This window comes from Pholcus phalangioides, unplaced genomic scaffold (assembly GCF_987345545.1).
Source record: "Pholcus phalangioides strain wild (caught in Gottingen) unplaced genomic scaffold, Ppha-v1.0 ptg000001l_1, whole genome shotgun sequence".
Taxonomy (NCBI): domain Eukaryota; kingdom Metazoa; phylum Arthropoda; class Arachnida; order Araneae; family Pholcidae; genus Pholcus; species Pholcus phalangioides.
This window is the reverse complement of record NW_028301594.1, coordinates 14,605,645-14,633,557: the sequence shown is the minus strand read 5'-3', so window position 1 is coordinate 14,633,557 and position 27,913 is coordinate 14,605,645. Positions and strand designations below refer to the sequence as shown.

At 34.4% G+C, this 27,913-nt stretch overlaps 1 protein-coding gene across 1 annotated transcript in view; it reads right to left on the bottom strand.

Moving 5' to 3' along the window:
* LOC149089928 (neuroligin-4, X-linked-like) overlaps positions 1-16,568 on the bottom strand; it is a 180,844-nt gene extending 164,276 nt beyond the window's left edge. The window contains exon 1 of the mRNA XM_089231090.1: positions 14,975-16,568. Within this exon, the coding sequence (XP_089087216.1) occupies positions 14,975-15,440 (466 nt within the window). The 5' untranslated portion in view covers positions 15,441-16,568. The remainder of the gene's footprint in view (positions 1-14,974) is intronic.
* Between the last annotated feature and the right edge of the window lie 11,345 nt (positions 16,569-27,913).

Below are 27,913 nucleotides of genomic sequence, written 5' to 3'. Positions count from 1 at the left end.
GGATTTTTTTGTTGGGTTCAGGAGAGATAGGGCAACATCTTTCTTATTAGAAGTTAAAAGACAATAACATAAAAAATCAGATTTTTTTTTATTTTGTGACACACTGTATTTTCCGCTCTCAAAACTGATAAAGGGTAACTTTTAAATGTCTTTTGATCATTTTTTTTAATTTGAAATCGTGCCTCTACGACAGCGGGTTGATGAGATAATGGCCACACTTACAGAACACCCCGTATAAATTACTGTTCTTATTTCTGGAATACGGGAGTTTCTACTGTTATGACTATCGAATCAATGTTATCTTCAAATCAGAGTAAACCACCAGACAACTCTACAATAAAAAAAATAACCCACGGTAGTCGGTGTAATTTTATTTAATCAATCCTATATTTTTGACAACTTCATTGACTGACTAATCGGTTCCGATCTGAAGCAGCTAGCTTCATGAAAAGCTTTATGAGATGCTTGTGCATATAAAGGAATATATACACGTAACTCCACGTTTAACAGCCAACACGCTCAAAATTTTTGTGCAAGCATGCGTGAGCTTCTGTTGGATAATTTTGCAATTGATTGTGCGAGTGGCGCTTGAAGACAATGAATTTTGATAGTACATGCTTGTTTCAGCCGAGCTTGTGAAAAAAAAAACCGGACTCACAGATGGATTTTATGCATTTCCTATCATGCAGGTGATTTGTGCAAGCTTGAACCCGCCTTCACGCTTCAGTGAGCTCTGTTCTGTGTTGGCAAGTAGATGTAAATATGTCTTTTAAATCATTTGTCGCAAAAAGTTTCGTAATGAAATCATTTAAACGCTTATACCTTAGGAAGTATTTAAAGTATATCAATGTCTTTGTGATGTCTGTGGGTTGATTTTGTTAGGACAAATCGAATGGTACCATTCTGGTTTTAATACCTCTTTCGGACCGAGCACTCGACTCACGGCCTGCTTTCGTAACGGAATTGGTTTACGCTATGTCTCGTGAGATCTTCATGACAAACAGGAGTCATTGGTGCTTAGTAGGCATTTTAAGGCCAATCCAATGAAAAGCTACTCTGGTTTTTATACCTCTTCCGATCCGTGCCCCATGATCGCGGCCCGCCATCTTAACGAAATTGTTTTACACTCGAGTTGTTTGTTGAGTTGAATTGTTGTATCTCGAGAAATCCATTTGAGACGTAAATAGACGTCATTGGTATCGCTTGTTAGTTTTTCCCAATGAAATATCTGATGATAGGCATTTCATCAAGTCCGTACTTACGACACGGATCAACACACGAAGAACGTATTCACGATAAAACGTGCGGCCGTGTCGATGATGCAGCCTACCACGATGTTTTTCATTTGAATTTTCCTCCCATTCACAAGGACAGAGGCAGCCAAACCGAAAGCATCGTCGCTCGAGCTGAACGCATTCCTAGTGTTAACTAGTTTTTGTGCAACCATACTTGTAGCTTGTGGTGGCAAAAAAAAAAAACTGGCAATGGTTGTACAGACAGATTCATCATGCATGATTTGTCCGGCATAAGACGCGCCTACTTATTTTACTTGCTTGCTTTAACCGTGGGGTAATTAATTATTACCGCCCTGCTGTTGCTATTTTTCATCACCCTCTCTTCTTTCTTCGCACAAACGGACTGCGATCGCAGCGCCACAATATTATGACTGCAACATCGGTGGGTCGTTTTAAGTTCGACGTTCGTCTAGTGCGCATTGCTTATATCGCAATAAAATATTTCATGACAGCCGTAGGAGTTCATGAAAAGTTCAGTGAACCAATCAAGGATAACGTCCAACACACGTATGTTAACGCGCCCCGATTTGCCTGGAGTGTTGCTTGTTATCGTGCACTCGCAAGTTCAAGAAATCACACGAGGAGTTGCGCAGATGCCCTTACAGTTACGTATGTAGTCGCCTTAAGAATGGGTCACGTTAGATCTCAGATGAAATAGCCATTCATATAGAGTATCAAATTACGCTCCAGTATGAGACGAGTTCGAAAGATTTGAACAGATATCATGACAAGGAAGTACCACTTTTTTGGTATAGAATTTCCGTTTAGAAAACAGATGGTGCTAAATCGTTCTACAGACACTAGCCATTACAAAAAAGACAAACGCCGAGAATCTGTTATAGGTACCAGAATATTGATAAGAAACGTGATATCTCAGCGAAAATTAAGATCCTATTCATAATAACCCCCGCGCATTTCAAATGACTGTAGTGTGGCAAACAATAATCGACAAAGAACGAATTCTCTACGCAGCGATCATCCTAATATATTATAGATTAATATGGTTAATAGTTATTTTGAGGTAGATGTTTTCGTTTGATGTAAGAATCGACTAAAATAACTTAATATACCATAATTACTACTTTCTGGTACCATGTACCCTCTCTTTTGATAATGATCAAAATTAATGAGACAAACACGAAACGTTATTGACCCGTAATTTGTGCAATCGACGGGGGAAAAAATCGACAAGCATGCTATGAGAGGAAAAATTTTGACATATTATAAGGAAAAAAAAAAATCCTGATAATATACGAATACATACAGGAATAAATGAGCGAGAATGTCAAAGTTATTACTCGTACATTTACACCCCCTTTCAGTAGGAAACCATAACAGGACAACGAGCAGTTGTACAGAAAGCACGACTAGATTTTTTTCCCCCTTCCCTCGGTTATTATTCCTCAGCATCTTTTGTGTTCGCTAATAAAACCCATTAACTGTTGGGCAATTCCCTAATGTCTGTCATTAATCTAAGGCTCAACACTTTTTGAACACAGAGAAAGAGAAAGACGACGACGAAAATGGTTTGGCTCCTGCATTTTTTTTTTTTCCACCGCTTCACCTCTTTGATACTGTGTGTTAGTACTTAAAGCGATTGGATGACTTTGCAGATCACGTACGGCTCTTATCGCCCCTTGACATCTGCGGCGCCTTTTCGAGATGTGTTAGCAGCAGCAGCAGCAGCAACCGCTGCAACAAATAGACCGAGGACGTATTACAGCTTCTAAATTACCACAATTAAGAGATATTAATAAAGGTATTGTGTGTGCGTGTGTGTTGCGATGGGAGAAAATACAGCCGTTAAAAATAAATCCTCGAACGAACGAGCTCCACGTGGCCAATCCAAACAATCCTCGTTGCGGTTCTCCTGTAGATTTACAATATTACCCGATTCATCATCCGACACGAAATTGCACGTTTCGGTGTTATTTCATTGACTATTACGCCTGGATATCTTATGTTCTTCAACCGCCAACGTTTCTCAGCAATTACATCGAATCCCGTTTTAAAGAATACCGTTATAGCGAAAATCCCGTTTTATCGAACACTTTCCTAATCCCTCAAATAACTTTACATAGGAACAATGCTAGGTAACCTTAAATTCCTTTAAAACTAACTTTCGTTTTAATGAAATGATTCCTCCGGTCTCTTGGAGTTCGTTATAACGGGATTCGACTGCATATTCAATTCATAATTTATTCGTGCGAGTGAGGTAAGACGGGTACGTTGTAGCTTACATCCATTTTGCTTTGCGGATCCATGAAAAAGAACACGAAGAGACGGAAATACTGGGTGGATCGAAAAATTAAGGATACGGTAAAAATTCGATAATTCGAAAATTGCAGACATCAGCACGAATCTGTTTTTACAGAAAGGCTCAAAAAGTCATGAATGTTTATTTTCTTTTTTTTATAAATTTCCAGCCAAAAATATGTTCTTCCCAGAATAGTGCATTTGTCTCCGGCAGAAGCTGCTTTAGTGGTCTCAGATTTGCTTACAGATTGCAGCGCTTCTTGAACACACACACACACACACATATCATACATTTCTCAGAAAAAAACTTCACGTTGGTTACACAAAACATGCAGTCATACTCCGACACACATCAGTTCTTTAGAAGTTTCCCTGTGAATGTTTACGAGATGCATGCGCGGTTTAGTAGGAAGGTCTCAGACTTTCTGTCTGTTGCAAAGACTTCCGGATGCACCCATCCCCTCCGAAAAGCACGTCGACATCTCTTCTTGGAGAGGGATGTTACCGGTCCATCAATGCCAATGCCTGACGCAGATCCTCCTTTATACAACCTACTAACGGAATTGTGTACATTTCTCGAACTATTGATTTTTTTCTATTACTTTTGGGTCATAAACCTGGTACTTGGACTAGAACGATATTTATCTGGAGGAAAAAGGGACGTTGCTTTCATCTGTTCTCACATCGTTGTCTCTACATGACTATACTCCGTAGAGGGACTACATCAGTGGATGGATGGCGCATCCTTCAGAAAATGGCTCAAGCTCTTTTACCCTAGTGATCGTCACCGTTACCTAATGGCAAACTAAAAAGAAAATGAAACGTGCCTGCATTACAAGTTCTGTTCACTTTCTGGAGAAATTAGAAAGGAAATTCCATTGAAAAATGTGGAAATTCTTTGACAGAACCTCTGAGAATCTATCTATTCAATGTATCCGATTCTCGGATTTTTCGACAATGATCTAACACTATCGCGTGATAAATTTTCCCAATTTTCTCGTTGATTCTGCTTATTGAAATGCAGATCAGAGTTAATATTCAAGCAGTGCAAATCATGTTGGAAACACGAATACAAGTTTTTCAAGTCTGTCTATAGACCACCTGTGTCATCTTCAAGGAACGTAGATTAAGAAACACCGATCTAAAGGAATAGGAAGTACCCGAATATTTCCATTGCATCCCGGGTCTTTATAACACGATAAACTTTTATATAGTTATCTCCTTTTTTTATATCCAGTATTTATAAAATTTAATAATTTCAACTTCCAAAGGAAAAGCAACGAAATTAAAAATATGTTTCCAACGGAAAAACATCCCTTTGGACTCATATTTAAGGATCAAAATGTTTTTTATCCGAGTTTCTTCTCAGGTTTTTCTTCTTGATACACCCACAGAATAAAGATATGAAATTAAAATAAATGACCAGGTCATTTTATTGGGGATTATAGTTTGATAAAAATGTGTATATGTTTGCCAAAAAATACTCCCGACCATTAGTCTTATGCGAGGCAGAAAACAAAGTGGCCCTGTTAGGATTAATGCTATACCATGGGAACCGGTCTAAAAAGGACAGTTCATTTCACTTGAAAAATGAGTCTTAAAATCCCCATCCCAGAGAAATTTATTTTAACTCGAAGAAAAGAAGGAAAGACGAGACGGAAACATGGCCAAGAAACATACGTTAAACGCAAGAGGCTGTCTTGTAACAGGACCAATCGATCCAACACCGAATCAAACTCGAATGTCTCTGTCCGAAATTTCGAGTTGAATTACTAGCAGATGCCGAGCCGCTGCGTCATTCCCGAAGACACTTTGACCTCATCCATCACTCGACAAGAGAAGATGTACACGTACTCACATACGGATAAAGTAGTAGAACCCGTGCCAAAAGCTTTTCAACTCAGTCGTACATATTATGGATGATGTATTGTAATAGAAGTAAGTAGAAGACGAAAAGATACGATTTCAGGAGGAAATTTCATCACCGTTCGGAGTGCACTTTTTCTAGTTCAAGATACCTGGAGAATTGAAAAACTACATCACCTTGACAAAAAAATGATAAATAATAGGAAGTAGTAGATGATTAGAAACGCTTATTACAATCCAGTGAATATCCCAAATAAAGTTAATGCCAAAAGATTGCTGGACCCATGGGAACAATATGTCGGAATCCGACAAACATAGATTTTGTTTGATTTAAAAATGTACCTTCAACATCATATTCTAGGATAAAAAATGGTTTTAAGTTACGACCGCCAGTTTAGACGAAAATACGTTCTTTGTGCTTTACATCGAGAGGTACGTAGACGCTGACTTAATGAAATGGGTATCATCGGATTTTTCTTTAGGATAGCTAACAGACGATACTAATATCGTCTATTTGCGTTGCGAACCTGTTCGAGATATAGTGTAAAACAATTTAGTAATGAATGTGATTCGCTAGTATAGTGCACAGACCGGAAGAAGAACAAAAATCAGAGTGGTTTCATTGAATTGGCGTTAAAATGCCTGCTAAACGACAACATTGGCTTTTATTTGCGATGAAAATGTCTCGAGATATAGAGTAAAATAACTTTATAACGAATGCGGTCTGTTGCCCATATCAGTAAATTTGACAGGTATAAAATTCAAAGCGCAAGAATGCCTATCAGACGTCACCATTGGCTGCTACGTGTATTTCCGTTGCCAGCCTCTCGAGATATGGGGTAAAACAATTTCGTTACGAAAGCGCGTTGTGAACCTGGTACCCAGATCGGGAGAGGTATTCATACCCAGTGATATCATTGGATTGGTGATAACGAGATATAGCTGCATGTATCGAAAACGATGAAAAAGTCTGAATACTGATACGAGCTTTGAAATTATTTCGTTACGTAACTTTTTTGCGAATGCGCCCCGTATCATCAGATAGCTCGAGTGGCGCAGTGGTACGGTGCTCGTCTTCTACAATGAAGGTTGCCATCAAGGTCCGTGGGTTCGAATCCGGGCATTGAACGTGAGAAGCAACTTCTTTACCTGGGGTGACCGCCGATGGATGGAGCATTTCCCACCCAGCTCCACTGGTTGAAAATTGCCGTATGGCGATATATGAGTGTAGTTGGTGTGCGGTAAAGTAGTATCATCAGAGACGATTTAAATGAAGGACTATGAGTATAGGTCGGTCTGGAAAATTATCAATACGGTTTTGGCATTTGTATAAGTACTTGATTGCAACTGGGCTACGAGCTGGCAAAGATGTAATTAGGTTTTGAAAAAATATCATGAATTTCTGACAAAGGATTCTCTGTTGCAGTTTTCAATTCTGAAAGCAGGAATACATTGAATGCTGGCATTATATGACTAGGAATTTTTCATTTTCACTTCAAAATATGGAAGACCCAATATAAGTAACCAATATAAGATACAAATGTACGTAATATACCTTATATTTCAGTTCGTATTCTCAATATATATATACTTTATAACATACGTTCAAAAAGAAATACTGAATTTAAAACCAAATATGAAATGTGCTGAAATTAAAACATTTCAAAAGCCAGAGTATAGCGCCCAAGGCAGCTGCATACACGTAACTAGAAATAAAAATTAGAAGATCTTCTAATTGCATATATATAACACTTCGTGTAAATATCTTTTTATATTGTGCTACTCATGATTTGGATTTTCATGTTTTTTGGTTATAATTGTGTATTCTCATTTTTGATTTCCAAAGCTTGTTTATCGCAAAAATGTCGGGGGAACTGATGGTATTTTATGCCTATTAGGCTTACCGTCATTAGAAACATTTTTTGCAGTTTGGAGCAATGTGGGGGGCTCCCCCTTGAGAGCGACCTCCTCATTGTTCCATAATTTTTCAATTTTTCCTTCTTTTTCCACTTCTAATTTTTTCGCTTTTTCATAATAAATTATATGTATATATGTAAAGATTTTTCGAAATCATGTTTCAAACTGTAGTAAAATTATGAAAAATAGCCTTCTTTGTGAAACATGTTTAAAGTTCCATTCACGTATTTCTTGTATGTAAAAACGCACCACTGAAGTGGACGTAACTTCGGTTCTGAACGTAAAAATCCCGTTTTGGAATTAGAAAGAGAATAGAGTGATTTCATATTTATATACAAAATATATTTTCTTTCAAAATGACGTTTTGAACGTAGTCAGATACCTTAACCATGCACGCACCTCGCACAACCTCTGTGGAAATCCTGACGAATCAGTACATGTCAGAAATTACTGTGTGAACGTAATATGTTATTTATAAGCATGGCCCTAAACGTAGTTCTGTTGCCGGTTGTGCTTGTTAAGTGTTATTTTTGGCGCTGTCATCAGTCTTTCGTATTTTGAAGTAAACACGGTAAATGCTTGAATTTCCATGCTATGTAAATGCCATGTTGCAAGTTCTTCCTGCTCTCTATAGAAAAACTTTCTCAAATAGGGGACTGGCCGTTATTCCCGCCTCGAACTTTGAAAACCATAGAAAACCGACTTAATCGGCCACTACTGTACCATCAGCGGGGTTTGAACCTAGATTCTCACATGTAAAAAAATAATGGTATCTTGCACTCCAGTAATAATAATGCTGTAAGAAAAAATATATGTGCAACGTATATTCACAAATCAGTATCAGTAATCTACAGAAAAGTCGATTTTGTTTCTGCTGTACCGCCGAAAAAAAAAAATCATATAAAAAAAAAAAAACCTGCCAATATTTAAAAATTCCGTTTATTTGGTATAACATGATTTTTTCCAAAGAATACACAGCAGGTATTACCGCGGCAGCGTGTAATTCTTCCGGTAAAATTTCACTCATCAATATCATAACCTCGTTATCTTACAAAATAGAAAAGAATAAACTAGTCATGTTTTTGTAGAAGAAAATGCCAATTTTTATTCTCAAATGTAAATTTCATTTGTAAATTTTCAACAAAAAAATTTTTTTACCTTATAAGTTAGTTTAAAAAGTGATATTCAAACTTCTCAGATGAAAATCTGCAAATAAGATGCAACTGTAATTCGCGTTAACAAATTCAGATGATTGTTTTAACGTATAACCCGCGAATTACACGCAGAAAAATACGGCACATCAAAATGAAATAAAATACTGATCTTATGTTTTTCAGGCAATGCATTTTGAGCAAAATGCGTTGTAATTTGATTTCCGTATTATAAAATTTATCCATACCACAGCAATTCAAGAGTTGTTTCAGAAAAAAGGGTAGCTTCATCGGAAATTAAAAAAAAAATCAATAAAGGAACTACTGAAATTATAATTTTGAAGTTTGCCACAAAATTTGTTGTTGTTTTGTGTTATTACTTTTAGTTGTTCCAGGCTAACGCTTTAGAGTTACCTCCTCGTTTTACCATTCATAGAAATTTTGTAAAATAGGCGCGGCAAAATCTCAAATCACAAAAAGAAGTTGCCATTATTGTTATGTTATTTTGCATCAACAATTCTTTCAACTGTTAGCAAAATGATAATTTTTGGCTGCGAATGATGAAACACACATACGAGTTTTTATGCACACTTTGACGGTCGGAGTTTTAAAAGAGTACCCGAAAAGTTCAGTCAACGAAAAGTATGAATTACAATTCGAAATGAATTTTTTATAGTAAAGCAATTTTTTTAAATATAAATATGCATAAGTATAACACAATGTAGATTCATAAATATTCATGTACCTCTACGACAACGGGCATTGGAAACCCTACTGTAACTGCCTCGTAAATATTGATCGCTATAAACATTAATGGCAAAAATGCTATAATATTATTTAGATTGGTAACCATTTTTGTTCACCTCATTCATACTCATTAACACTGATTTTGTTCTCAGATTTTTCAGTGATTATACGATGATTTAAGATGCTGATTCCGAATCTAACATTGGTTTTGTCAGATTATCTCCAGTTTTTGAGATAAAGTGAAAATTAAATTTTGATAGTAATACATAAACAACATACAAATCACACTCAAAGTTTGCGAAATGTAAATCAATAATGAATTAAATATCAATAGATAAAGACGAATAATGTCTGCTCATGATATAAATTAAATAATATATTGAATAAAACTGGAAAATAAGTAGAGGACCGAAAGTATAATTTGATGCAAAAAATTAGTGGCTGCAGACTATACTAAAATATTTGGAATTAAAAACTAGAGCCAATTCAGCAAAACCAACCGTAAACCAACCTAAACGGCAGCCCCAATATACCGTGGAACCATTTAAATTTCCTTGAAGGAATGAAACAAAAATTTTTTTGAGCAGTCTTATCATCAAAGCATTATAAACTCAGAAACATTTAATAACCGGGAGATAATAATAGTAATAAAAAGTTCAAGCACCGTTTTTTTATTAAAAATCAGTTATAACACGAATTTATTAGACGCTTAATGTAATTCAACATCTCTTGTACATATTTCTTTTTATGTGCACTATTTCTTAAACTAGCCTTTCTCAACCGGCCTTTTAAGTTGCCGAGACGCCAATCATACCGTTAGGTAACAGCCCATACGATAAAAAAAAAAAAATCTCACGGACTAAGATGTTAGCTATTTAATATGAACCTGGATGATAACCATATAAATATTGTGCAACTAACACAGCAAATTCTTCATTTCCTTCATCTGAATTTACCGGGCAGCGGTCTCAATAAGTTCGAGAACCGATGCCTTGAACCATACGGCAAACAGAATATTAGCCCGCACGCATTGTGGTAATGACTTCGAATGGCACGTAAAGTATTTTTAACCTGTCCAAATGACAGTTCCCATCCAAAAAATAAATATAGCCCTCGTGCTAAAATGATATATTCTACACGGTGGTTATAAATAAACGAACACTACTCAAGCGTATGTAGCTCCCATTCTGACAGATGTACTTTGATAAAACTTGGTATTATACAATATATGAATCATTGGGGGGGGGGGGGGAGATTCAATAAAAAAAACAGTTCAAGTTTTGACCACGAAGTGCAAAAGCGGTGCTTTATTATCTCAGTTATATTCTTCCAATGGTCCAAATAACGTACTGCAGTGTTTAGCAATACGTATCTAGATGCATAATTGACGCATCAAAATTCAGTTTCACTCCTCCAAATTTCCTTTAGGAGTGAAAACATTCCTTCAAATTTTAGGACATGTTTGGTAGAGATATTTCTCTGTTTTTCATTGAAAGATACCGCATTCTTCTATCAAATTACCCTTAAAAAATCGAAGCGTATTAAACTACTCTTGAAAAAAAAAATTTCGGGTAATACCGAACATATGATGAAGTACGTTGATAACAACGGGCGCTACATAGGTCGCAGTAGTGTCAGTATAATTAAGCTGAGTGGTGTTAGTTGGATTATACTGACACTACTCCGACCTACCGTATTTTCCTCCGTATAATCCGCAGATCATCTGTTAAAAAATGGTCAAATTTAAAAAATGCCGATTATTTACCGCTACGGATAATCTGCAGAAAATTATGTTATAGGCCTGGTGAGTATTCTAATGATTCTGAATTTGAATGTTTTCGATAGACTGTGAATTTTGTTTTGTATGTAAATAATGCTATTGTTTCGTAAATAAATTTCATCAATTAGCCTACCAATGGATTCATTATTGAAACACAAGGTACGATTTTATTATTATTTTTTTTAATCCTGCGATTACGGATTATACGTTGCTTTTCTTTTTCTTTCTTCAATTTTCGCGTACGGATTACGCACCAACACGGATTATACGCAGGAAAATACAGTATGCAGCACCCGCTGTGGTGGGCGTATTTCATTTAAACTTGGTATATGTATCCACTATGTGATCATGGGAAAAATATAACTGCGATTGAAAGCACATTTTTCACCTGGTTTCAAAAAAGTTAACAATTTTTTATTGAATCTTTTCTATGGTCCATATATCTTATATACCAAGTTTCGCCAATATACCTCCATCACAATAGGCGCTAAATATGTCTGAGCGGTGCCAGTTTATTTTTGACTACCCTGCATGTGGGAATGTATATTTATGAATGTTTGGGGAAGAGGATTGTATCAGCACCAGCTTATTTCCTTCACACCGATCTGATATTTATCGAAGAATAAAGCCTGTGCCATAGGCTATCGAAAGATGAACAGAATCTTCAAATCTTTTTCCTCGGGAGGAGCGAGAGAGATATATAAGGTGCGTCTAAATATATATATATATATATATATATATATATATATATATATATATAGTACAGAAGCAACAGAAACAACAAATAAAAGTCTCGGGGAAATTGTACAGGAAAGATAAGGACAATGATCTTGGGAGATAAGTAACGAGCAACCATCTTCTTCTTCTTCTTGCTCCTCATAAGGTTTTAGTTCGCAGTCTCTTTATTGCGATGATATTTGTTCTTCCTTGGACTTGTTTCAGTTGCTTTACAGTCCAGGGGAAAAAGCTATTTCGTGGGCGCCTATTTTGATCCCTTTGCTAATCCCTCTGAGTATTTTTCTACTCTTGTTTTTGTTATTTCCTCCCATTTCAAGACACATATTATTCTTTGGGATATTTAGTTACTTTTTTTTTTCCATCTTCGTGGAAACATTTCTCGTCCGAGAGAGATTTTGAAATGACCATAGTCCCTTACGTGAGGATCAAATACGGTCATTTTATATCCCTTGCTGTTTAAGATACAGATTACGAACTTTGTTTGACTACAGTTATTTAAATTATAACGTGTATTTTTCTTCTGGTTAATCAGATAAGTACATTATCCGTGCTTTTTCTTGTGATAATTATTGCAGTGAGCATTGGACGAACTTTCCACATGGATGATATTTTATTTTCATTGAGTTACTAAAATTACATTGAATTTGAGTCTGATGAATTTCAAATTATGAACATGATTTTTTTCGGAAATATAATTACGATGTTTATTTTAAAACGTTTAATGAACGGAATATCTACCAATTTTATAATCAATTTTTTTCAGAACATTATAGATCGTATCGTACTAGAGAAAAATAGAGGTTTCATTAATAATTCTAAGATACACATGATTCTAACCCAGGATCTGATTTTTTATCGCTAAAAAATTTATGTTCTTATTATTTTTAATTTTAATTTTAATTTTTGTCCTAAATTTATATTCCTCCTCCTTTGTTCTAAATTAATATTACAATTTTGTTCTGAATTTATATTGTAATTAATTTAATTTGAATTTATATTATAATTATTTTAGTCTCAATTTATATTCCAATTATTCATTCTGAATTTATATATTCTAAAATTATTTTGTTCTAAGTTTATATTCTTATATTATTTTGTTCAAAAATTTCCACAAATACAAATACAAAGCCACAACAGCCATAATGATCAACGAGGTGGCTGAGAAAAAGATGCCCATAACAAATATGGATGCCATATATTTCACAAATACAGCAACCCAATTTAAAATGCAATAATAAAAATATATTATACTAGCTATAATATCCGGCGCTGCCCGGGTTTTATTCAATGAGGCGTTTTGGATCACGTGATACCTCCCTCTTTCTTTGAGGAACATACATACAAACCGTGTCCAAGTGAACACCAATATAGCTACTTTCGACTCATGAAAGAAACAAATCTAGATTTAAAGAAATGTAGGAAGTAAAATATTTTTCCGCTTTTTAAGGGGTGCCAAGTATTTCTATTCCCGCCCCCTGGACTTCAAGTTGTCCACATCTACTTGTTTCAGCTTCCAAAAATGCTTAATTAAAGCTGTGGAATTTTTTCGATGAAATTTATGGGCCCATAATTAATTTTAAAACATCCTAAACTACATGAATTTATGCAGTTGAATACTAAAGACAATATGGAGACATTAATTTTCATGCTTGGGAAGATATAAATAAAAAAATTAAATCAGTCTTATAGCATGGATATTCAACTCAAAAGTAGGTCCGGCTAATTAATTCATATTTTATCTCCTGGGCTTCGTATATCTCTAAGCGAACTCAATATTTCAAAAATTAAGAATTCAATAAATTTTTTAAAAATATTTATGTGGTGGAAAACCCCAATAAATTTCCCCATTTCTTCAGTAAAATCGGAAATTTTAACACCGATTTCTATGAGAATCACCTTTTTCCTGACCCTCAAAATGATGCTGATGATGATTCTGAAGTCTATTCAAAAGCTCTCGTTACTGGGAATATTGAAAAAATGGCAAACCATTATAAAGGCATAAATTATTATACATATATACTGGCAGCATTAAAGAAGTGATAAACCGTTGTAAAGGCATATACACGTCTGAAACGCATTGCTAGGGTACCACGGTAACCAAAGTAAACGTTCCGAAAGTGATTGTTGAGGCCCAAAAACCATTGTTGCCCGACACGACAGTTTTTTGCCCGTTGGGCATTTGCCCTGCTCTGACGAAATTTTTAAATTTTAAAGTAGCCTATCGTTCAAGTCAGGTCCCATTTGGTATATATGCAAAATTTGGCGACGATCGATCTAAAATTGTAGATTTGTATAGAGAACACACACACACAATCAATTTTATATATATAGATTATATATTATTTTCTTATTATTAATTTTGTTCTTATATAAATTATATTCTTATATTATTTTTTGTTCAAAACTAATACTATAATTTTGTTCTAAATTTATGATTAAAATATAATGATCGAATAAAAACATTTTTGATCATGTTTACCATATGGAACTTGATATTTTTTAAGGAGAACTAAGAGAGATTTACAAGAAAATTATATTTTAAATATTGATATTCAAATATATTCATAAAAATTAGTCATTTTAATTTAAAATTAATAATTTGGTATATTACATTTGAATATCCCCATAATCGATATTTTAATATATTCATGTTCAATGCGAAATCAATTACATGAATATTTTCTATTTTCATGATTATCTAAGGAAAAGTAGGTATTAAATCGTCTAGTTTTTAAAGTATTTTCTTTTAATATCAGCTGCTACTGGAAAATTAGCACAACACCTAAATTATTGCATAGAGTAAAGTGTCAAAAATGAGAGAAATTTCTATTTGTAGCTAAATAATTCACGATTTTCGTATTGAAGTGCAATGAGTTTTTTTCTCTTTTAATTAAATTAAATTCATTATTCATATCCCATAAATTACAACAGTATCAAATTTTACACCTGGAGTTATTTTGCAGTTTGACCGAGTTACTGTGAGTGTACGAGCACCCAAAGAATTAATACAGAAATCAGAATCTCACATACAAAGCACATGTCGATCAATGACATGTCTAAAACACTTCTGACTCCCAAGATGTGTGACAATAATAACCATGTTTGACTTGAAATTGATGATATCTATCATTGTCTTCTGTAATTCAATGAGTTTTCAAAATATTGAGAAATATTCAGAAAATTAATTGGGTATCTAATGTACTAAAATATTGCGGAAAACTTACCGGAAGCAGGTGCGTATATGTTCAGGTAGAGGCAGTCCTCACTCTGGTTCTGCAGGAAAGGCATGAGCCTTTTCAGGTACTCCAGTCGGCCAGCGGGCATTCTCTTGAGAGCCTCAGTCTCATTCCGTATGTCTGGGAGTTTCTGCGGACAAACGGGGCTGAAGCGATCGGCCATCCTGGTCCCCCGCCACTGGGCAGGAGTCACCGGTGGCATAAACCTTAAGGAAGCTACGGGGGGACTGGCGTAAGGGACCCCGAGAAATACTTCAACTGTCCTCCATTGCTTATTTGGTAGCGTGGTCACGTATCCTCTGAGGGAGCCGTATTTCGTAGTCACGACACGGGACACGAGTTTCTTGGTGTTGTCCCCAGATATCGTTTGCGAGGCTGCAATCAACAGCAGAGCGGCCAGGAGATAGACTGCAAATAGACATTGACGTGACTTCCGAAAGACCGGCTCCATCATTTGTTTATGTGTTGCCGCTCTATGTAGATATATATATGAATATTCTCCTTTTATTTATATGCGTACCGACAATCCATTAGGCACACAGAAAATTCACTATATATATATATTCTCTATAGATGGCATATCACTCCTACATTTTACAATCACCTATCACTTATTATCCGATGATTCCAACGTTACATCAAACGTTCTCGTTATCGAAATACATTTTGCTGTTTCAAGATTTGTAAGCCAGAAATTTTGACAAAGGTTTCACATTTCCACAACATATATGCCCAAATTCTGAAAAATGAATGCGTCAAAAATCCATCAATATAATCCCCCGTAAACTTCTAGTTCCGTATTTCACGAACCGTAAATTAATTGATAAAAAAATTACGCTACCTCTCCTAATGTTCACACATGAATCAATGTTCAGCTTCATGCATAGTCATAAAAATATTTTCATCCATTCCTCTCGGTAAATCTTCAAAAAGAACCGAATTACTTGAATTTCATTTTCAAAGTTTGAATATCTAATTATCTTACCTTGTAATAAAATATTCTTCATTATTATACATGTACACACCACTGTATATGTTCACATAAATATCCATACCAGCCCTTAAATGAAAGCTCTTGAAAAAAGTTTCCGAAACGACGCTCGAGAGAAGAAACTTGAATTGTGCGAATATTTCCAGAAGTTTCAAAAGTAATTCAATTTCTCCGCATCAGTACCATTTGGGGGGAAAAAATGACACGTACACAGTAGCGTAAACGGTATAAACTTCCAATGACGATAATCAACAGAAATAGGAAATAATATCAATAATGCTTTAATTTTCAATCAGGTTTCGTCTCGGTATGGGCTTTTTTTTTTCTTTTCGTATTTTATCTTGAGAAAATCCCATTAAAAAACACGACGGCTCTGGGAAAAAAGAACCACAAGAAATATCCAGGATTTTATAGTTTTCAATTCCTATTTTTTTTTCTTCGTTGAAGATATTAATTTATAAAAATTAAGAATAATGATAATAGTAATAAAATATTATCATCAAGAAATTAAAGGTCAAAACGACGACGACGACGAGAGAACTAGAGACATTTTTGGTTGTTTGCCCGGTGGCCGAAACTGATGCTTATAGATTGGCGGTTAGATACTGACTGGAGAAGAGAGAATTTTCGTCAGTAGGGAGCGTTATCTGTCAGGAGCGGGAAAAACGGGACTTCGCTGGTGCTGCTGCCACCGCGCATGAGCAAAACTACTACCGAAAAGGACAGATTTTTTTTTTATATTTTATTCCCCGAGTTTGACACATTAAAATATTTTATTATTTTTTAAAAATCAATTCTCTAACTATGATATATAATTTTAAATGTGTAATTCTACAACCGACCGTTTTGAATAAGTTTGATAAATTTTGTTTATTTATTGCAACTTCAGCACTTTTTCTGTTTTTGTTATGTTATTCCACAGTTTTTATTGTTGTGCGATACATAAGCATTATCGTGAGTTGAGGACATATTAATTAATTGGAAATTTTTGTATTAACTCTCTTATGAATTAACATTTTTTACTAAAACTGCACCCACTATGAAGAAGAAGAAGATTTCAGTTTTTGCTTATGCGAGGGTAATTATTTTGTAACTTAATTATAATGGAGAGAAAATGAACACAAATTGTGCCAAAGTCACTTCTTCATATAGTATGATATTTCGCTTTTGATCTCACCCAACAGGAAATAATTAGGGACAAATAAAAAATATATAAATATATTTTTTGTCTTTGTATTACAATTTGTATTACAAATATAAAGGGGGGGGGGGGAACTATTCTCTCATGTCTACAATTTAAATCTGTCTAGTGGAAGATTTAAAGACATTCAGCACAAATTTCAGTCTCGGAGGATGAATTTTAATGGTAATTTTTTTATTATGTTTTTAACATATTAATTAATAAAGGGAAAGCCAACATCACAAGACAAAAAAACCTGCCGTTTTTATATCTTCTTTGCAATTATTTTATTTTAACTTAATTTTTATAGAAAAAATACGTATGGTGCACCCATCGCGTACGTGGAAACTGAGAAAATTCATATTGAGATAGTTGTCTAAAAAATATTTCCAGAGAAATATCTGTGACTCCATCAGTCTTTGAGCCTGTGATGGAGCAGAAACAGCTTTACGATAGTGCTGAGTGAACGCCAGAACTTTGCCACTGGACTTATCCTGTTGATGAGATCTCTTCCAGCCCAGCTTCGCGGCAGAGTCTAGAACACTTTATTTTGTGTCAAAAAGAAAAAAAAAACTTACAAAATTTTAAAACACAGTAGTTTAACATCATTTTTCAAATACTTTTTATAGCATCTTTTTTCCGAAATTCCAAACAGTTGCATATACAGTCGAATACACTTATAACATAACCCGAATATAACGTACGGTTGTATAATCCTTAAAATTTTTCCCATTCACATCTATGCATTTTTACCTCTGTTATAACGTACCCTGTGCTTAAAATATACACTGTGGATATAACAGACCGAAAAAAATGGGCTCAACCAAGAAAATAGTCCGGATATAACATACTGCTAAAAAATACAGTGAGAAACCGCCTTTTATGAAAAATATTTATTGTATGCTATCGATATATATATATATTTATTTATTTATTTATACACTGTATATATATAACTTGACGTTTCCTCAAAAAAAAGACCTAATTTTTTTCAATGAAGGAGAAATTACGTGGCTGAAATAGTTACAATTTCGATTGGACGAAATACTATTATTGACAAAGTTTAGCGCCACATGCCAGTAATTAATGTAACTATTTTTGCAATAAATTTTTGACAATTAATAATTTAATACAGCAAAACTCTATCGTCTATTGCTATATATATTCATTGAGTGAATGAATACAATTATAAATTTAAATTATTGAATTAATTTTTTATCTTAAATTGTACAATACTGTCAGTTTCAAAGGGAAGAACCGTTAGCATAAACTCAAAAAAAGTCATTAACGTTTCCAAAAATGTCTGCATGTAGTTGTATATCTTGCATTTTCTAATAAATTTCCGAAACTTTTCAGATATCAATCAAAAACTATATTTCTTCTATATTATATTTGAATTATGTGCGGCATAAGCTTATTTTGATCACGACAATTCAAATAATGCATATATGCCATTTCTACGTAAGCTAATTCCAACGCTTCGCTTATAACATACGCGTCGGTTACAAAATACACTTCTCGAATCACCTAGGGGCTATGTTAACACCGAACTCGACTGTATTTGCATCTAACATAATGTCAGAGGGGAAAGAAGTGATGCTTGTGGTTTCGCTTTCAAGCACGCTCACAAGTACTGAGCAAAATTACGACTTTTCTACTTCAAAAAGTGTAAATTATCTTGATTTTGCGGAAAAGTAGTAAAACATCAAATTTTAGTATTTCTTCGTCAAGACTGGCAAATTTCGCATTTATTTCGTAAATACGAAATTTACGTATCCTTAATAATCACTGAGCATCCTAATAACATTTGTTCATATATAATGCGATTAGATCACATTTACCCAGTTATTATGCATAATAATAACCCGCATCTGGTAACAGTAACATCACCTGTTCCTCCATGCAAATTCCATATAGACTGCGTGCACATCATCTCTCGATGATATAAAAGCTCATTTTTAAGTGGACTTGATCGCCTACCGTTTATCGCTTTTATTCTAGTCCACGTTTTAACTTTAGCTGAACTATAATCGGCTGAACCGTTACTTTTAAAATTATGTAACTTGAAATGTAACTTTATTTCGTAGCTCACGAATTGAGATATTTGTTAACCTAGGTATTTAACAAAATGATTAAAATCAATTAGTTTGGATCATCCGTTGAGAACGCGCTTAAGAGAAGACCATAGTCATATGGAAATAAGTTATGGTGATCTGCGAATAAAATCTACGTTACGAGACAACATTCAGTTGGAACCAGTGCCCTCCCCAAAATATAATTTGATAAATCTTCAATCAATCAAATACTTTAGTGTACCATACATTATGCTCAGAGTCCAGTCGAGGCCAATGCACTTGATCCCTAATGTTGGTTATGTTGCACGTAGGGATTAATGTGAAGAAAGCCAAGATTAATAAACTGACAAAAATTACTGCCCTCTTCACTCTTATTTCAACTTTGATTAATGTCTTGAAAAATACGTAGTAAACCCTCATGTAATGAGAAATGATTAAATCGAAGTGATACTTCCATATGTTTTTTTTTCCATATTTTATGAAACTTTACTTCGGAATGCATCATAATCAATGGTAGTAGTGATAAATGCAAAAAAAAAAAAATATCTAACTTATCGATTGGTGATTGTTAGAAGAATCCGAATTAAATGCAAATGAATAAGTGCATGAAATATATGAAATCATCTATTTTTTTTTAAAATAATGCAAAGTTTTTTTTTCTATTACTTCGCATTGTACTAATGTTTTTTCGTGATTATTTTTAACTTTTTATTCTTTGAATTTCATCAAATATCTTAATTTTTTTTCTATAATATATTTCAATATTGAGTGTTTTTCATTTTAGGACTAATTTTTAGGCATTTTTAAATGCATATTTTTGCACTTCTAATTGCTATTCTTCATTTTTTCAGCATTTCTTTTCAGCAACAAACTCAAGTAAAGTTGGAGAGCCATTGCAAGAAAGTTGTTGCCCTGGCTCCCTTGATCAGAACAAGAAACATTTCATGCATGTTTACAAATGCAATATTCACTAAGATATTTAAATTCGAAAAATGAAAGAAAGTTGAGGGGTGGGTAACAGTGTTAAATGCGGAAAACCCGTTTTACTTGCATTTTTAATGCTGTTTTTTTCTAACTTCCCTTTTTTCGAATTCGAATATCTCAGTAAATATTGCACTTACAAACGTGGAATGTTTTCTGCGGGCATCAGGAGAGACATGACAACAACACTTTCCATCAAGGTTTTGCGGCACACGCGGACTATATAAAATGCTATATTTTTTATTTTATTTTAATAACTATAAATTTCCTTGAATAGTAAATCACCTCACGTTATTTGGAAAATTTTTCTATTTGGAAGTATGCCTCTAGGATCCGCAGTTCATCAATAAAATGTCATACCTCTGTTTACTATGCACCGTCTGTAAACAATAATAATGATACTTAGTATTGCCTGTTTTTTTTTCAAATTAATATTTTAAATGAAAATTTTCAAAAATACCTCAATAATAATGATAATTTCTATAATGCTCCCTTTTTGTACAAATATGTATATTTTTTTCAATAAGAAATCAGGAAAATGCATCATACTTTTGGTAGATATGAATAGACGGGAAATGTAGAAACCGCATTAAATGGGTGTGTCGAATGCAAATTAAGAATAAAATTAAGCAATACTATAAATGAAATATATTTGGGAAATCAAAAAAAAGAGATAGAGAGAGAGATAGAGATCAATAGTAAAGGCATGTAAGATATTTATAGAGCATAATTTGTATACCAAATGTTGGATATACATAAGCATGGGATTTATAACTTTTACCGGAACGTGTACAGTAAAATCATTTTTAATCGTGAATCATAATCGAAATCGTACATTCCAATATATTCATGAAATTTTTATGTAGGAGGCGCAGGAAATAGGGAATATCTTTTTATTTTTCATTTACTTTTTTTCTTTCATCATTTCAATTTAAAACATAATAGAAACATGAAACCTAAATTTCTATAAACTATGGAATCTTGTCCTTGCATAGACAAGTGTATGGTAATTAAAAATAAATTTTATGCATGAGCAAAAGTCATTAAAACAACTTTTTCTGGGGGGTGCAATATGGAACTAACACCAGCTGGAATTACTATCGAGTAATACGGAACAGGGGGTTAAAAATGAAGAAAACTAACGAGAATTAGTCAAAAATGAGGTGAGGTTTAATCATTGTATGACAATGAAAATTTTATCATTTGTTTTTGTAGTTGATGATGTGATGGTCTCATAGTCTGTTTACTAGAACTGCCTTAAATACAATCATTCTTCTCTGTCGTAAAAGTGAAGATGCAGTCAAGATGAAAGAGACAGCCACAGTGAACAAGGCATACATCAGACGCGTATGTTTGTCTGATCTATGTCTTCCCTAAGACGTGCCTCTCAGACCTCTTCTCTTCTGCCTTCCAAAACCTTTTGTGTTATAAAGATATTCTAGCTCCCAACAGATGATACCTTATAGTATTCCATATTTTCCGACACACCATCTCTGGAAAATTAGTGTTCCATCTGAACAGAAAGAATCGCTAGCTAAAACATGAACAAATCGCATAGAAAAATCAAAGCTTATGATGTACTACATTGCATATAGTTTTAAATTTTTGGGCACTTTTCTTATAATTAATAGACACTTTTGAAAACATGCCCGAGTCAATTTCTAGAAGTAAAAAACAACAACAAATATTCTCCTAAATCAGCTGTGATAATGGTGGCAACCGAAGGAAACTGGCTTTACTGCATCATGAGGGACATTTTGAAAAATAATTCCATTTCAAAGTTTTCGGATTTTTCGGCCGACGTTATGTATAGTTTGTAAAAAAACTATACATGACGTCGGCCAAAAACCCGAATACTTTGAAATTGAATTCTAATTTACATGATGGCCAAGACAGCCTTTTTTGTTTCATTTTGAAAAAGAGTTTATCACTGTACCACTTGGATGCCATACCTGAAGGCCGGAAAATCCCAGGGAAAACCTGAAATCCCAGTCTTCCGTATTAGGCCTACAACGTTAAAACATTTAGACATTACTAGGGCTCGGAGTTTTATGCCGCTAAAGATAAAGCGTCGTTGGTGATAAGTAAATTCAGGTTTTTTAACCTATCAGCAATGACGTTTCATCATTAGGGGCATAAAATTCCGAACCCTTGCACTTCACTCATACTTATGAAAACTGATTGAAGATGGCAGCACTACACATTACACACTTTACTAATTTTATGTCAGGTTTACAACACGGACATGCACGTTCCAAAATTTACCAATTCGTTAGAAATTCTGCAGAGGACTATGGACGAAGTGTATGTGTGGTTTAAAAGTAGTGGTAGTATTTCTTATCACCCGACAATTCATAATCCCCGCATCAATATCATAACATGGGAACCACTTTTTGCTATTGGGACTTCGGACAATGCTATACTTTTTCTTCGTCGAAAGTTCTTTGCGGATTCTGAAGCTGAGGTTTAACTGAACTTAATTCTTCCTGTAAGTTATTGTTATCGGGTTGCAAGACTATGTAGAAGACTAAAAGGTGTTCTCTGCCCCCCCCCCCTCCCTTGTTGATAAATCAGTGTAATCATTCGTTAGTATTCGCTGAGATCCATACGCGCACACACATGTGAAATCGCTTTTGCAATTATTTATTTATACCACAGTATTGGCTGAGACCTATACATGAGAATGCGATTTATTGTGACAAATGTATTTCCGAAAATGTAAATCGTAATTATATATATACCTTCCTATAGTAAAGATGTAGATGTTCGACAAAAAGTGTTTTCCCACATTTCTTGATCGTTGTCTTTCGGTTGACTAGATTCAAATTTCTTTTTCCGAGAGAATTTTGTCAAATATCTTTGAAACGTATTGTGCCCATTAAAGAAATGTCGTAATTTGCGATTAACATTGGACAATTCCATTCGAACGCCTCACAATCACTGAATAACGAAAGTAGAGATAATAACGGAAATGTAGAATTTTAGCTTAAAGGGGAAAAAAGATATCCTGTTTTGGAATACAATAAAAAAATATGGAAACGATTGAACATTTTGAAACAAATTATGCGGGAAAGAAAACAGTTGTCCCATTTTACCAATACCTGTTTACCATATATCCCGTTCCACCAAATGGAAGGTTTGGTCCCCGTACTTACAAACAGGACTTTTTCGGATATAGTTATCAGAAAACCTGAGTTCCGATGTGATCACATTAATCGGCGATGACTGTACATCTCAGTGCTAAGCTATTACATTCATCCACTTCTGCATTATTAGCATATTCACGGGATCTAAGGAACACCCTGCATAATAATAGATGAAAATCTACATCACGTATCATTTTCGGTTTTTGTTCAAATAACGAACGGTTCCAGTGCATTACGCGTAAATGAATGATAGCGATTCTATTTAGAGAGATTCTAGAATCGACTCGTATGTGAGAGAGAGTATCAAACTAAAATTCTTACTTATAATATACAGAATAAGGCAGAAAGAAAATGAATCCATCTATTCCTGGATAGTCCATTACCTGTGGCTTAAGACAAAGCGATAAAAGGCGTGAATGGAAAGGAATGAAAAATAAAACATTCAAACGCCTCCATATAGTTTAGGGCAGCGATGGCTTTCGCGCTGTTCGAATTCTATATTTTTCCCTTTGTGTATATGTATATATCCTCAAATGCTTTCAACGTTTTCCCACTTTTCCCTTATGGAGATTTATGAAGTGGCAACAATTTTCTTGGGTAGAAGAAGAAATAAAATCGTGAAAATTTTCGCTTTTTTGCTTATTCGTTCGAATAATTTCCTTCAGAGGAAGAGACAGAGGAAGATGGAGAAATTTTATTTGTTATTCTTCTTTTCTTTTTCATTACTTTATGTGTGTGTGTGTGTCTTAGTTTATTTCTCGAAAGCAATGAACACAAAAGTCTTGGGCACACTCTAGTGAATTTTTAAAGCTTTAAGAAACATCGTCGGAGGCACGAGGAAACAAGACTCTCTTAAAGATGATGCTCGAGATGAAGAAGTGGAATTTTTAATGCACTTTATGACTTTTGTGCGTCGGTGATGTTTTATTCCATCATCTTCTCTTTTGTCGCACATGCGCCTGTTTCCCTTCTTTACCTGTTCGGATATGATTTCTACGATGGACCATTAAGTATTCGTTTAACGAGATTTTTTTTTCTTTCGATTTTCTATATTTTTTTTTTATTCATTTATTCTTATTTTGTTGTTGAAAAATATGTTTAATGGAACTAAATCTACACGATCATTATAAAAACGCCGTAGTTATTACGTATGTCCATTCCAGAAAAATGTATGATGATTTATTCGAGTAAGGAACGGGATTTATTGCGACTTTTGTGCATGATAATTATGCATTTTTATTAGTTTCTTCAAGTTATGAGTCCTGAAATGTTCCCTGGTGTATAGTAATATGTTGTTATGATTCTAGGTAACGTATGTTCTACATTTACTTCCATTAATTAAAGGCGGATCGAGGTAGAGGATTCAGTACATTTTTTTTTTGTCTTGTGACGGAATTCGGAGGGGCTCTATGTAGTCATATAATTATTAAATTCTGTGATTTTTCGATGGATTTCTGGAAAAAGATTACGGAATTGAAAAATCTATGTATTTTTTTAGAAGTTCTAAAGAATCAGCAATTTGTTTTGATCCCACGTTTGGGCAGTAGGTGGTTCCAGAGGACGGGGGGGGGGGGTGCAATCGCCCCCGTTCTCCAGTGGTAAAACTCGTACTACTGGCATAGGCGTGAGTGGAGACATAAAGTACATCCAACCACCCACTATTTTATATACACACACCCTCGGTGATCCGCCCCCCACGTTCATAGTGACTGTATCCGCTTATATAGGATGGGCTGAGGTGTCTATTTCGATTTCGTTAGTGTACGTTCATAGCTGATTGTTAAGTGAAATGTGAACTTTGAACTTTCAAATATTTATTAAAGAGATTGGTGCAGAAACATTTAACAAAAAAAACGAGCTTTCAATTATGGAATACCTTGAAATTTTCTGCTGTCAATAACATGAAAATTTTAGTCTACCAGCACCAAAAGTATTGCTAATATACATATTTTAATATAAGCTGTTGGCTATTATTATCCATGCTATGTTTTTCCATCAAAATTCTATTTTTTCCCAAATTATGTTTTTTGTTAGTTAAGGAAAAATTTTTGAAAACACCATTTCTTTAAATGTCTTAAAACTTTGCAATGTCTTAACGAGAATATGCTTTATTGAGATGATTTCAAACAATTTTATCACATAAAATACGGATAAATTTTGGAGATTCTAACACAATTGATACGTTTAAAAAGAAGTACCATAGACATAGTGGATAAATCTAGAAGCTATCCATAGTTAGATGAGACAACTACAACCTGTTTTATGGGCAGTGTATTATATATTATTAATTACTTCTTGTTTTTTTGGTGATATATGTTTTTTATTGTGTTGCGTTATTTTTGTTGATCTAACATCCATTTTTTTTTCGGGGCATCTTTTTTCAGCCACCTCGCTTTGCAATTTGCCTATCGTGACTTTTGTCTTTCTATTTGAATTTGTAGTTATATGAGCAAGTTTGCGCAATCGAATAATATGGAGATTATTAATGTAACTCTAATAAATCCAGTCTGTCTGGTGATTCGGATGGAATGACCAGCTAGTCTGAAAAGTTGAAATCATCTGGTCTAAGATATCGCAATGCTCATCCTAAACATTTTAACAAAAACCATATTTCATCTCCGAATTTCTTCCGCATCAGTCTGGGTGGCCATTCGATAAAGGTATCATTCTTGAAATGAAAAAAATCATACTTAATAAAATTCTGCCTCAAGTCACAGGAACTGATGATCGTGGTAAGAAAGAGTGATGAACGACTGAATTTTTATTTCCTAAAAAAAATATATATATATTATAACGATATTATTAACTTCCCGGATTCCTTCTGAATAAAAAACCATCCGGAATATAGTATTCTTATCCTTCAAACATTTTCTTTTACTAGCTTTGTTATGTTTGTTATCGTCTCAACGGGGCAGTGCTTTGGATACCACAGCTAATGCTATAGAGAAAAGTACCATTAGCTTTCCAGTTCTTCAACGTTTCTAAGGAAAGAAAGGCTGGCGAAAAAATACCCTTAGATACTGACCAGGGGAAAAAAAATTAAGGAGGAGAAGAAAGAAGTTGAAATAGTTTCCTAAGGACACCAAGTACTAGCCTATCTTATCCCAGCTTGTCTTCTTTTTTTTTCTAAAAGGATGGAGTAAATGCCAGGGCGGGGTGTAGGTTGTCGTCTCCAGGCGCATACAGAGAACGATGTCCATTTCCCGGTTTTTCTTCACCTCTATTACACTCTTTTTTGTCTGGTTCACTTTTTTTTCTTCTTCTCCTACGCCATGTCTGGAATGTAATAGTCATGTTCGAAGCTATCGAGTTGCCCATTATTTCATACTTCTCAGCACTTGTTTTAATTTCTTCGTGAAATTCTCTCTCTGAAGGGAGGTTAATAACTTCTTTCGAGTTGTCAAATGCAGGATGAAGATGTCAAACGTGGCAATTAACATTTTTTTTTTCTTCTACTTCATCTTGAAATTCCTTTCGGCATTTTTTCATGTGGGTTTTTTTTTTTCTCCCCCATGTTGAACCGATGACAAGAAACTAATGAAATTGGTTCGAAGAAAAAGAAATTGCTGACTCATATCTCAAGCAATGATTTCGAAATTTCTCGCGCTAAGATAGTAGAGCGGAAAAGTGAGGAGAAAGATGACTGTAACGTAATCTGAACATCCTGTTCAGATTTTTTTTAACGTCAAATTACAAGGAACGTTTGAAAAAACAAAAAAAAATTCAAATTAATAGTTTTAAATGAGTTTAAATGAATGTAGCTTTATTGAAAATGATAAAGATAATGTTTGAAACTCGTGATATAGATTTTAATGTATGCGTCGATCAAATCTTATTCGAATGGTGCAATTCCGATGTGTCATTAGAAATCATCTTTGAAATTTTGATATTCGTTTTCTTGAAGAAAAGGGTGATATAGTGCATGACAAAGAGACTTAGTTACGTGTGCACAATGATATATTGGGAAAGCTGCATAAAGCTTTCTTATTCAGCTTGTTTTTTTTTGGAGGGATGGAGTGTATATTAAGGCGGGGTGTAGATTGTAAGCTCTCCAGGCACATACAGAGGACACTGTGCATTTCCCAGTTTTGCGACACATCTAATACACTCTTTTAACATTCTTTCTTGTCTATGTCTTGAGTGTAACAGTCATGTGCAAAGCATCTTTACTTGGAAATATGGAAGAAGGATTTCAGCAGGAACATAACAAAAGCACAATTCTGAAAACATAAATGCGTTAGGACTCCAAATGCACTCGCAACACACATTCTAGCATGTATCAATTCGTTAGAAATTCATTAAAATTCATTATCAATTCGTTAAAAAATGTACGAGTTGCAGGTACGTCAAACAGTAGTTGTAGTAGCCATGTTCAAAGTTATCGAGTTGCCTATTATTTCATAATTCTAAGCAACTGTCTTAATTTCGTCGTGGAATACTCTCTCTCTGAAGGGAGGTTAATAACATTTCTCGAGTTGTCAAATGCAAGTTGAAGATGTCAAACGTGGCAATTAAAATTTTTCCACTCATTTTTTTTTTCACTCTGCCTTGATA